Raw genomic sequence first — 12,405 nt, forward strand, 5'->3', positions numbered from 1 at the left:
TGGATCAGGCATGGGACCCTGAGCTGAGAAGGAGGCACCTCTAAAGGAAGCGTTCAGCTGTGTGGGTGCCAGGGGCCTGTCTGAGGGAGTGATGCTCAGGCATTGATCTGGGACCCAGCTGTGGCAGAGGTGCCCTTGGCGTTTCAACCCTGTCTCTGACACTCTGACAGGCGGCCTCACACCTCTGAGGCTTCATGCTCTAGCAGTGGCCGGGTACAGTGGGGTGACTGAGCTCCAGGAGCACACAGTAGGTGCCGGGCCAGTACCGTGTCCTGGACCCAAGCATCTTGCCTGCGTGTTTACAATGAAGCTTTGATCTGCCAAGAGCTGGCCAGGTGGGGGCATTTTGGGGTGCTGGGAGCCCAACTGCGGGGTCCGGGCCAGTCTGTGCAAGGCTGTGTCTCTGTGTGAGTCGTGGCCCCGTGTCTGTGTGTCCGAGTCTGTGAACATGTCTCCGTGTGTGTCTCCCTGAGACTCCGTCCCTGGGTGTGAGTCTGTGTGTCCTTGTGTGTGTCTCTCTGTCCTGTGTCTGTGAACCCGTGGGCATCTCTGTCCATGTATCCTGGGCTGTGTGTGCGTCTCTGTCTGGGGTCTGTGGGTCCGAGCCTCCTTGTTCATCTCTGTCTGTGTGTCTGTCCCCTTCAGTGTGGGGCCGGCGCAGCCCGGGGCACGGTGACCCACCTTTCCGTAGCCCCCACTCCTCCAGCCTGCGTAGCCCCTCCCCCTCTGGAGCTGCAGCCTCCTCCTCCTCCTCCTCCTCCTCCCCTCTGCTTCAGGCTGCCGGGCTCACTCTGCTGCTGCGTCTGGTCTGGCGTCTGCTGAGAAGATCCTGTACTGAGGCGAGTGGCGGCTGGGCCTCTTCTACCCTGCTCTGCACCTGTGCCAGACTGCCGGCTGGCTGAGGGTGGGGGTCTCCACGGTGGTCCCAGCTCCCAAGGAGGTTGCAGAGGTAAGGACCTGAGCCGCTGGAGGTCGGGTGGGAGCTGGAGGTCCGGTGGGGGTCCTGCTGACAGACTGCAGCAAAGCAGGGCGGGGGAGCAGGAGGAAGCTGTGCTCCCAGGAGGAAGGCTGGGTCCCAGGCGTTTCTGGGTGTGTCTGTCTCTTTTGTGCCTGCGTGTGCATGAGGGCAGGTTTGGACATTTCTGTGTGTCTGTGTGTGTGACGTGTGTCCCTGCATCCCTGTGCCTGTGAACACAACGAGTGGCTGTGTGTTCATGAGTCCCTGCGGGTGGACAGTGTCCTGGGGTGTAACTGCCTCCAGGCAGCCTGTATGTGAGTCTCTAAACCGAACGAGACTGTGTCCTTGCGGGTGCATGTGTGTCTTTGTGTCCTCGTGTCTCCATGTGCCCCTGCCTGTGCATGTGTGCCTGTGTGTTCTGTGTGCCCGTGTACCTCCGTGCCTGTGCCTGCCCAGTGTGGGGGTCCACGTGCCTGCTGGGCTGCACGTGCTGGGTTGTGAGGCCTCGGCTGGGCGTGTGTCTGGCACTGCAGCCACTTGTCTGTGCTCTGTCCCAGGTGCTGCACTGAGTGGATTTGCAGGGCAGTGGCATGGAGCCTCTCTTCCCCGCCCCATTCTGGGAGGTTATCTACGGCAGCCACCTTCAGGGCAACCTGTCCCTCCTCAGTCCCAACCACAGTCTGCTGCCTCCGCATCTGCTGCTCAATGCCAGTCACAGCGCCTTCCTGCCCCTCGGGCTCAAGGTCACCATCGTGGGGCTCTACCTGGCCGTGTGTGTCGGGGGGCTCCTGGGGAACTGCCTCGTCATGTACGTCATCCTCAGGTAGGCTGGGCCACGAGGTTCCTGTCTGCTGAGTCCCACACAGCTGCAGAGGGGGAAGCTGAGGCGGAGGCTGTTCTGGACGGGCCTGAGCAGGTGTTGATTTCCTGCTTCCCCCATTCAATTTGTTGGACCCTGTCCAGGAGGCAGGGTCAATCCTGAGGCCCCAGGGAGGGGAGGGGAGGGGAGGGGCTGGCCCTGGCCCACCCCATTCTGTCCCAGGTAGAGGCGTCACCACCCTGACCCCTGGTTTGAGCTGTGGACCAGGCTCTGTATCAAGCTGTCTGCTTCAATGACCTTATGAGACCCCACAGCGGCCCTGTGAGAGGCTCTTTTCAGCCCATTCCCCAGATGGGTGAAGGGAGGCGCAGGGGCTGGTGCTGGGACAGTCCTGAAACCCCTTCTCAGGTTCCAGGGCTCCTGCTTATGGCAGGTGTGTGTGGCTGAGCCCATCATCTGTTGGTGCTCTGAGATGGGAAAACTTGTGGGGGCCAAAGAGAGGGCAGCTGATAGTTGCGGTTGAGGGAGCAGTGCGGGGACAGTGTGGGAAGCAGTGCAGGGGGATAATGGAGGGCAGCCAAGGGGATAGTGTGGGGGCAGGTGGGGGGCAGTGGGGGACAGTGCGGGGGGCAGTGCGGGGGGCAGTGTGTGGGGCAGTGGGGGGCAGTGCGGGGGCAGTGGGGGGCAGTGCGGGGGCAGTGGGGGGCAGTGGGGGGACAGTGTGGGGAGCAGCGTGTGGAGCAGTGTGGGGGACCGTGCGGGGGGCAGTGCGGGGGGCAGTGTGTGGGGCAGTGGGGGGCAGTGCGGGGGCAGTGGGGGGCAGTGCGGGGGCAGTGGGGGGCAGTGGGGGGACAGTGCGGGGGGCAGTGCGGGGGACAGTGCGGGGGGCAGTGTGTGGGGCAGTAGGGGGGCAGTGCGAGGGCAGTGTGGGGGGCAGTGGGGGGGCAGTGTGGGGAGCAGTGTGGGGGGCAGTGCAGGGGGATAGTGGAGAGCAGCCAGGGGGATAGTGTGGGGGATACTGTGGGGGACAGCAGGGAGCAGCCAGGGAGATAACAGGGGGATAGCATGGCGGGATAGTGTGGGGGACAGTGGGGGGGAGCTTGGGGATAATGGGGGGATAGCATAAGGCAGATAGTGTGAGGGGGTAATGAGGGGGATAGTGGGGGGATAGCATGAGGCGGATAGTGTGGGGGAGTAGTGAGGGGGATAGTGGGGGAATAGCATGAGGCGGATAGTGTGGGGGGGTAGTGAGGGGGATAGTGGGGGGATAGCATGAGGCGGATAGTGTGGGGGAGTAGTGAGGGGGATAGTGGGGGGATAGCATAAGGCGGATAGTGTGAGGGGGTAGTGAGGGGGATAGTGGGGGGATAGCATGAGGCGGATAGTGTGGGGGGGTAGTGAGGGGGATAGTGGGGGAATAGCATGAGGCGGATAGTGTGGGGGGGTAGTGAGGGGGATAGTGGGGGGATAGCAGGGGGATAGCATTGGGGACAGCATGGGCACAGCATGGGATCAGTGTGGGGGTGAACAAGGAAACCTTCACATGGATTGTGGATTGGGCAGGTAGAAGATGGAGGTGACTTAAGCAGAAAGGGAGGGTTTTCTGGGCAGAGGAAATGACGGACCCCAAATCCATCCAGAGGAGAGAGAACTGAAGGGCCTGGGGACAGCAGGTGGGATCCTGAAGGCCCGGGTGGGGGAACTCTGTTCTTCAGGCAGTGGGGGGTTATGGGTGGTGCTTTAGCAGGAAGCTAAATGAGGTTCCTGACAGCTGGAATGAGGTTTCTTATTGGTCCAGGATATTTGCCTGGACCCAGAAAAAGGCAGTTCTGAAGACAGTGTCCAGGGCTCTAAAGCAAGTGTTCCCTCCTTATAACCTCAAAGGGTCCCAACCAGAGGTGTTATGTAGGTAGAGGCAGGACAGGGTAGTGGGGGTGTTTAAGCTGCCACCATCCCAGCCCTGTCCTCTTAGTGTCCCTGAGAAAAGCTGTTCCCCTCTGGGCCTTGTTTTTCCCATCTGGAAAGTGAGCAAGGTGGACCATGTAACCACGTGTATATGTGTGTGCGTGTGTGTGCGCGTGTGTGTGCGTGTGTGTGCGCGTGTGTGTGCGTGTGTGCGTGCGTGTGTGTGGGTGTGCGTGTGTGTGTGCGTGTGCGCGTGCGTGTGTGTGGGTGTACGCGTGCGTGCGCGCGCGTGTGTGCGCGTGCGTGTGTGCGTGTGTGTGCGCGCGTGTGTGTGGGTGCACGTGCGTGCGTGTGCGCGTGCGTGCGTGTGTGTGCGCGTGCGTGTGCGCGTGCGTGCGTGCGTGTGTGTGCGCGTGTGTGTGTGCGCATGTGTGCAGGTGATGCGTGGTCAGACGAGAGAGTGGGAAGAACAGCTGCCCCTCCCCAGAGCTGACTCCTAAGGGAGGCTCCACGGAGGTTGCTCCGTGATGTGCATGTCCCTTCGTGGCTGGCTGGCGCGTCACGGCTGAGGAGTGCGGCGGCCTGGGGCAGTCCCTGTGCTTGAGCACCTTTCCGGCTGTTACCGCTTCTCTACTGTCTTTCTCCTCTACACTGAGGTGTTCAACCTCTCAGAGGCACTTCTTGGATTAGAGCAGGCAGGGAAGGTCATGTTGCTGGGCAGAGTCCCCAGAGAGAGCGATGCTCAGGGGCTGCTGTGGCCACACTGGCCCAAGAGGCAGCATGTTGTGAGCCAGTGGGCTGGGGTGACCATCCCAGGAGTCAGAAACACTCTGTTCTGAGCCCTGCCCTGCTTTTTACCAGCTCTAAGGCCTTAAAAAAACAACATAGATCCTGTAGGCCTCAGTTTCTTCCTCTATAGAGTGGGGATCAAAGTAGCATTTTTGTAAATCTTCAATGACATAAATTCCCCCGAAGAGCTTGGCACAGGTATTTGCCATAATCATTGTCATTGTTGTTTTCTCTTTGTAATTGCGGCCTCTTTGTGCTTATTCATAATCCCTCTCTAAGAGGCAGAACTGAGCCCCATATTTCCTCGAGGCAGCTAAACTGACATAGAATAGTGTCATCTCGGGCGCTGCTGCCACTGCCAATACCGCCGCCACCACCATCATCACAGTCATCACCATCACGTGACACCATCATCACCATCACCACCACCACCACCATCACGTTCATTGTCATCATCATCACCATCATCACCATCATCATCACCACCACCACCACCACCTCCACCACCACCATCACGTTCATTGTCATCATCATCACCATCATCACCATCATCACCATCACCACCACCACCACCATTACGTTCATAATCATCACCATCATCACCATCATCACCATCATCATCACCATCACCACTATCACCACCATCACGTTCATCATCATCACCATCATCACCATCATCACCATCACCACTATCACCACCATTACATTCATCATCATCACCATCCTCTCTATCACCACCACCGTCATCACCATCATCACCATCACCATCACTACCACCACCACCATCACGTTCATCGTCATCACCATCATCATCACCATCACCACCACCACCACCATCACGTTCATCGTCATCACCATCATCATCACCATCACCACTATCACCACCATCACGTTCATCATCATCACCATCATCACCATCCTCTCTATCACCACCACCATCATCACCATCACCATCATCATCACCGTCACCACCATGATCACTACCATCATCACCACCACCACCACCATAATCCCCCCCCAAATATTACAACCATTAACTGATTTAACAAAAATTTATTAACCACCAACAACTTTCCCAGCCCTTTCCAGCACCTTTTCAGGTGCTTGGATACAATCATACCTTATTAGCATCCCTCCTGTCCATGTCACCATTTTCTGTCTCCGTTGCTAGATAGCAGTGTGGACTTGGAAGCCTTTTGGTATGTTCTTATAGATTCCGGAGCTCTCAGAAACCTCTGGCAACTGTAGGGTCAGCATTTGAGTCTGTGAAGGGTCTCTGAGGGGACTCAAAAGCAAGGAGAGCAGGCTTTTTCCCTTAGGGCTCTAACCCTTCGCTCCCGTGGAGTCTGGGGTGAGTTCTCGTACCCTACATGCCCTGACCCCTGTAAAGTAGACTCGTGTTTAAGGCTTGGAATCCTTTGGTGTGTGTCAGAGTCACTTGAAGAGCTGGTGAAGATGTCTCATGCCAGGTTCCATCCCCTGAGACTGACTCAGTGAGTCTCAGGTTGGGTCCAGGAGCTGTCACTTACCAAGCCCCCATGGGAACTCTGATGTTAAGGGACTCAGGGCCAGTGTAGCTTGCAGTGGCCAAGACGAGCCCCTTGCCCTTTGCTGCCCGGTCCAGCCGGCATAGCCAAGTGAAGCCTTTCTTCTTCCTCTACTCTGCAGGCACACCAAAATGAAGACAGCCACCAATATTTACATCTTTAACCTGGCCCTGGCAGACACTCTGGTCCTGCTGACGCTGCCCTTCCAGGGCACAGATATCCTCCTGGGCTTCTGGCCGTTTGGGAATGCCCTGTGCAAGACAGTCATTGCCATTGACTACTACAACATGTTCACCAGCACCTTCACCCTGACTGCCATGAGTGTGGATCGCTACGTAGCCATCTGCCACCCCATCCGCGCCCTCGACGTCCGCACATCCAGCAAAGCCCAGGCTGTCAATGTGGCCATCTGGGCCCTGGCCTCTGTTGTTGGTGTTCCTGTTGCCATCATGGGCTCGGCACAGGTCGAGGATGAAGGTCAGTGGGGTGTCCCCTCCTCCCCTCACCAGGCTCTCCACGGCTCCTGGGTGGCTCCTCTGGGCCCACTCTGACCCCACTTCTCTCCCTGCAGAGATCGAGTGCCTGGTGGAGATCCCTGCCCCACAGGACTACTGGGGCCCTGTGTTTGCCGTCTGCATCTTCCTCTTCTCCTTCATCGTCCCCGTGCTCATCATCTCCGTCTGCTACAGCCTCATGATCCGGAGGCTCCGCGGAGTCCGCCTGCTCTCGGGCTCCCGGGAGAAGGACCGGAACCTGCGGCGCATCACTCGGCTGGTGCTGGTGGTGGTGGCTGTGTTCGTGGGCTGCTGGACGCCTGTCCAGGTCTTTGTGCTGGTCCAAGGGCTGGGAGTGCAGCCAGGCAGCGAGACTGCCGTGGCCATTCTGCGTTTCTGCACGGCCCTGGGCTACGTCAACAGCTGCCTCAACCCCATCCTCTATGCCTTCCTGGATGAGAACTTCAAGGCCTGCTTCCGCAAGTTCTGCTGTGCCTCTGCCCTGCGCCGGGAGGTGCAGGTGTCCGACCGTGTGCGCAGCATTGCCAAAGATGTGGCCCTGGCCTGCAAGACCTCTGAGACGGTACCGCGGCCCGCGTGACTAGGCGTGGACCTGCCTATGGTGCCCGTCAGCCCACAGAGCCCATCTACGCCCAACACGGAGCTCACACAAGTCACTGCTCTCTAGGCTGACACACCCTGAGCCCTGAGCATCCAGAGCCTTGGATGGGCTTTTCCCTGTGGGCCAGGGACACTTGGTCCCAGAGGAGGACCTAGTGACATCATGGGACAGGTCAGAGCGTTAGGGCTACCTCCGTGGCCCCAGACAGACTAAAGCTGCCCGCCTGGTGCATGGCTGAGGTGACACAAAGACCTACCTGGAAGCAGCTGCCGTGCTGCTGGACGGCCGCGACTGGAGCCCGTGCCCCTCCCTGCCCGTGCTTCACGTGACTCTTGGCCTCTCTGCTGCTGTGTTGGCAGAACCCTGGGTGGGCGCACCCGGAGGAGGAGCAGCGGCTGTGTCGTCCTGTGCACCCTACGTGCTGTGTGCTGTTTGCATGGCAGGGCTCCAGCTGCCTTCAGCCCTGGGACGTCTCCTCAGGGCAGCGGGACAGACTTGGCGCTGCCCGGGAAGTCCAACAGGCAGCATTTCTTTGGGGTGGGACTTGCCCTGAGCTTGGAGCCGCCACCAGGAGGACTCGCCCGTTCTGACTCCACCTGTGCAGCCAGGGCCACCCCAGGAGAGTGTCCAGGTGGGCTGGCTGTCCCTGGCTGCAGACCCCGAGCTGGTCCTGGGCCAGCCGCACCTCTGAAGGTTTCCTGTGTGCTGTGCTGTGCAGGCCTCATCCCTGACTGAGCTTGGCTCTGGGTCCAACCCCCCTTTCCCTTCAGGAGACCCACAGGAGGCCCCGGCCCATTCCCTCCAGCAGTGCAATGAACTGTCATGCTGTGGACCGTCAACCGAGCTCTGCTTCTCGGTGTGTGGCAGGTGTCCCAGGAGGAAGACGCCGTGTGACCACATGGGCAGCCTGTTGTTCACAAAGTCGAGGCCTCGTTTTCCTGGTCTCGACTGCTGTTTGTAGCAGGGTGGGAGAGGATCCTCTGGGGGTCTCCACATCCTCCCGGGGGGTCTCCACATCCTCCCAGGGCTCCCCTCACAGCCTCTCCTTTGCTTGAAGCCGGAGGTCAGTGGCCGTGCAGTGTTTTGGGGGAGCTGTGTTGCGGGGGAAGCTGTGCGGAAGGAGAAGCCGGTGGCCACAGCGGAGTCCTGCTCTGGTGACGCCTGCTTCATTTACAAGCCTCAAGATGGCTCTGCGTAGGGCCTGAACTTGCCGCCCAGCGAGAGGATGGCTTCACAGCAGAGCCAGCATGGGGGTGGGGCTTGCCAGGGCTTGCTTGAGCCAAACTGCAAGCGCTGTACCGGCTGTGAGAACACTGTGGGGGTGGGAGGGGGTCTCTGTACCTCAGGGGATGCCCTGCTGTGGTCAACCAGAGAATCACCCTTCCTGGTCTACAGATGGCAGCTGCAGGTTGGTGACTTTGCAAATGCACTTCCTACAGACGAACTATTAAAAGACCTGCAACATTGTAAAAACTCATTTTTCCATCAAGACCTTGGCCAGGTAACCTTAGGCTCCTGCCAAGAACAGGAAGTGATGGCCGTCTCACCACAGAGCCTGGGCTGCTCCTCCAGCTCTGGGGAGTCTAGGCCGTGGGGACTGTCCCTGGGGAGGCCCCTGCTGTCTCCGTGACATCTGTGGCAGGAGTCTCTGAGAGCGGGAGCTGCCTAGCTACAGTGTTTTCTTGCCAAGGCTAAGTGTTTTGTGACTCTGTGCTGACGTAATGTGCATCTTCACGTATTTATGCATGTGGCAATCGTTACTTCCTGTGCACGCAGCCAGCCCTGGGTCTGTCTCTGGGGTAATGAAAAAGGACCCTAATAAACACCTGCTCACTGGCTGGGTATCTTCATGACAGGTGTTTCTGGCTCCTGCCACCTGGGGATTTGCCTTTGGGGTGACTTTTCTGGGATTGGCACGTGAGTGGGAGGAGGCTATGGGGTTTAGGCTGAGTTCTTGCACTTGTCCTGTGCTGCTCAACAGGCTGGGCTCTGTCCTCAGTGAAGGGTCCTCCAGGAGGCTGCAACCCTGGGGAGAGTTGAAGCCAGTTAATGGTGTGTTGGCCGGGCTGTTACCTTTTCTTCACCACACACAGTTTCTCCCTAAATAACCAATGGCTGCACCTCTCCCCTGCCCCCTGGAAAGAGATTTCCTGAGGATCCAGTGGGAGGAGGCTGCTCCCACCCAGGCCTCAGGGTTTTCTTCCCCCTATTTCATCTCAGAAGAACCCCTGCTCCTGCTCATTTTCCCTTCCTAGAGCAGATCTGAGGGGAGTTTTTGTGAAGGATGAGCAGACAGCCTCCTCTGGGGCTGGGCACACGCTTGCCGTGGACATCTGCCTCCTGGTTCCTGTTTGGCCCAGTGCAGCCCAGGCTGACCTGCAAAACAGAGCAGCTTTGGAGGGTGGGCACCGGCACACTCCAGTCCAAGCGCTTGTCTCCAGGGCATGGGCAGATGGGCAAGTTCTGTAGGGTTTTATATAGGTTTGAATGACGGACACTGTCTTATCCTGGACTGCTGTAGCAAAGCACCATAGATCCAATGGCAATAGAAACAACAGACGTTTATTTCTCACGGTTCTGGGGGCTGGGGATCAGAGATGAGGTGCAGGCACACAGTCAGGTTCTGGGAAAGACCCCAGGCCGTAGAGGGCCGTCTTCTCACTATGTCATGACATGGGTTTGAGAGCTCAAGAGCATCTGGTTCCTAAAGGCACTCATCCCTTTCAGGAGGACTCTGCCGTCATGACCTGTCATCTCCCAAAGGCCCCCTTCTCCTGATACCATCAGCTTGGGGGGTGGGATTTCCAAATACGAATTTTGGAGGAACACAAATAGTTCATAACAAACACATTGCCATTAAAGCAAACATTTAGCATCAAGGGACAATTTGGGAGGGACAGGCTGCACCGGGGTAGTCACCGTGCCCTTGGGCCCGGGAGATGGTGTGGGCTTGGTGGAAGAGGCTCACACGTGGTGCTGTCCTGTCCTCGGGTGGGTGTGGATCCAGGGCTAAGCCCACAGCTAGTATCTTCCAGAAGGAGCCGGCCAGACGGGCCAGGGCTGGAGGAGGAGTTGGGGGGTGTTGGAGGCTGACCAGCTCCCTCGCTCTCCCCACCCCTCTGACCACACCCTGGGTCTCCTCTCCAGCCCCCCGGCTCCCCCAACCCACCTCTGCTGTTGGGCTTGGTCAAGTCGCCTGGCTTTTCTGAGCCTCAGTTAACTTCCCTGTGCACAGGGGACCGCAGAACCCTCTTTGTGGGGTTGTGGGGAACGGCTGGGGCGCCCGGGAGGGTCGGGGTCCCGTCCCGCAGGGAGGCGGGGTTCAGCGGCGGCGCCGGACCCTCCCGCCAGGGGGCGCTGTGGGCTCGGGCGGGCCCAGCCTTGGGCCCAGGGCGCGGCGGTGGGAACCGCGGTGACCAGCGGGGTCCGAATGTGGGTGGCGGGGCCGGGCTGCCCCGGGGACCAGGAGCCCAGAGCGTGCAGACGTGGCGGGCTGAGCCGCCCGGTGTGGCCCCTGCCCCGCGCCCTCCCTCCTGGCTGGCTGCGGCCTCCCCAGTCCTCGGGGGTCTCTGCTGCTCCCTGGCTGGGCGGTGGTCTGCAGACCCTGTGGCTGTGCCTGATCTGCCTGGGCCCCGAGAAGAAGCTGAGGATCCCATTGCTGGACTGTGGATGGGGATAGGAGCCGCCCGAGGTCAGAAGGGGTCTGGGTTCTTTGGAGGAATCCTGGTTGGCGCCTTCTCTGCAGCAGAGACGTCCCGCTGGGGCCAGAGGGCAACCTGGGGGCCGGGTGGGAGACCTGGGCCCTGAGCGCTGCAGGGGCCCTCGCCCTGGCGCCCCGCCCCTCCCCCACCCCGTGGGGCTCGCGCTCAGCCCGGCCTGCGCACACTCCCTCCCCCAGCCTCTCCTGCCCGCCCTCATTGTTCACTCCGCATTAGGCCTCACACCTGGCTGGGAGCGGGTGTCTGGGAAACAGTCTCACTTGTCTCCTCAAGGGGCTCCGGGGCACAGTAACAGCGTGCGGGCACAGTAACAGCGCGCGGGCACAGTAACAGGCTGCGGGCACAGTAACAGGCTGCAGTCACAGTAACAGCGTGCGGGCACAGTAACAGCGTGTGGGCACAGTAACAGCACGCGGGCACAGTAACAGGCTGCGGGCACAGTAACAGCGTGCGGGCACAGTAACAGGCTGCAGTCACAGTAACAGCGTGCGGGCACAGTAACAGCGTGTGGGCACAGTAACAGCACGCGGGCACAGTAACAGGCTGCGGGCACAGTAACAGCGTGCGGGCACAGTAACAGCGTGCGGGCACAGTAACAGCGTGCGGGCACAGTAACAGGCTGCAGGCACAGTAAGAGCACGCGGGCACAGTAACAGCGTGCAGTCACAGTAACAGCGTGCGGGCACAGTAACAGGCTGCAGTCACAGTAACAGGCTGCAGTCACAGTAACAGTGCGCGGGCACAGTAACAGCGCGCGGGCACAGTAACAGGCTGCGGGCACAGTAACAGGCTGCAGTCACAGTAACAGGCTGCAGTCACAGTAACAGCGTGCGGGCACAGTAACAGCGCGCGGGCACAGTAACAGCGCGCGGGCACAGTAACAGGCTGCAGTCACAGTAACAGCGTGCGGGCACAGTAACAGGCTGCAGTCACAGTAACAGCGCGCGGGCACAGTAACAGCGCGCGGGCACAGTAACAGGCTGCAGTCACAGTAACAGCGTGCGGGCACAGTAACAGGCTGCGGGCACAGTAACAGGCTGCGGGCACAGTAAGAGCACGCGGGCACAGTAACAGCGTGCAGTCACAGTAACAGCACGCGGGCACAGTAACAGCGTGCAGTCACAGTAACAGCGTGCGGGCACAGTAACAGCGTGCGGGCACAGTAACAGCGTGCAGGCACAGTAACAGCGTGCGGGCACAGTAACAGGCTGCAGGCACAGTAACAGCGTGCGGGCACAGTAACAGGCTGCGGGCACAGTAAGAGCACGCGGGCACAGTAACAGCGTGCGGGCACAGTAACAGCGTGCGGGCACAGTAACAGCGTGCGGGCACAGTAACAGCACGCGGGCACAGTAACAGGCTGTGGGCACAGTAACAGCGTGCGGGCACAGTAACAGGCTGCAGTCACAGTAACAGGCTGCGGGCACAGTAACAGCGTGCGGGCACAGTAACAGCACGCGGGCACAGTAACAGCACGCGGGCACAGTAACAGGCTGCGGGCACAGTAACAGCGTGCGGGCACAGTAACAGGCTGCAGTCACAGTAACAGGC

At 59.7% G+C, this 12,405-nt stretch overlaps 1 protein-coding gene across 1 annotated transcript; it reads left to right on the plus strand.

Annotated features, from left to right (window-relative positions):
- Positions 1-788: 788 nt before the first annotated feature.
- On the plus strand, positions 789-8,973 carry OPRL1 (opioid related nociceptin receptor 1). Its single transcript, XM_015430070.4, has 4 exons — positions 789-949; positions 1,516-1,781; positions 6,141-6,496; positions 6,591-8,973. Exons 2-4 carry the CDS (start codon positions 1,549-1,551, stop codon positions 7,112-7,114), a joined length of 1,113 nt encoding a protein of 370 aa, XP_015285556.2. The 5' UTR covers positions 789-949; positions 1,516-1,548; the 3' UTR covers positions 7,115-8,973.
- Positions 8,974-12,405: the final 3,432 nt, after the last annotated feature.

The sequence above is a fragment of the Macaca fascicularis genome, chromosome 10 (genome assembly GCF_037993035.2).
Source record: "Macaca fascicularis isolate 582-1 chromosome 10, T2T-MFA8v1.1".
Classification (NCBI taxonomy): Eukaryota; Metazoa; Chordata; class Mammalia; order Primates; family Cercopithecidae; genus Macaca; species Macaca fascicularis.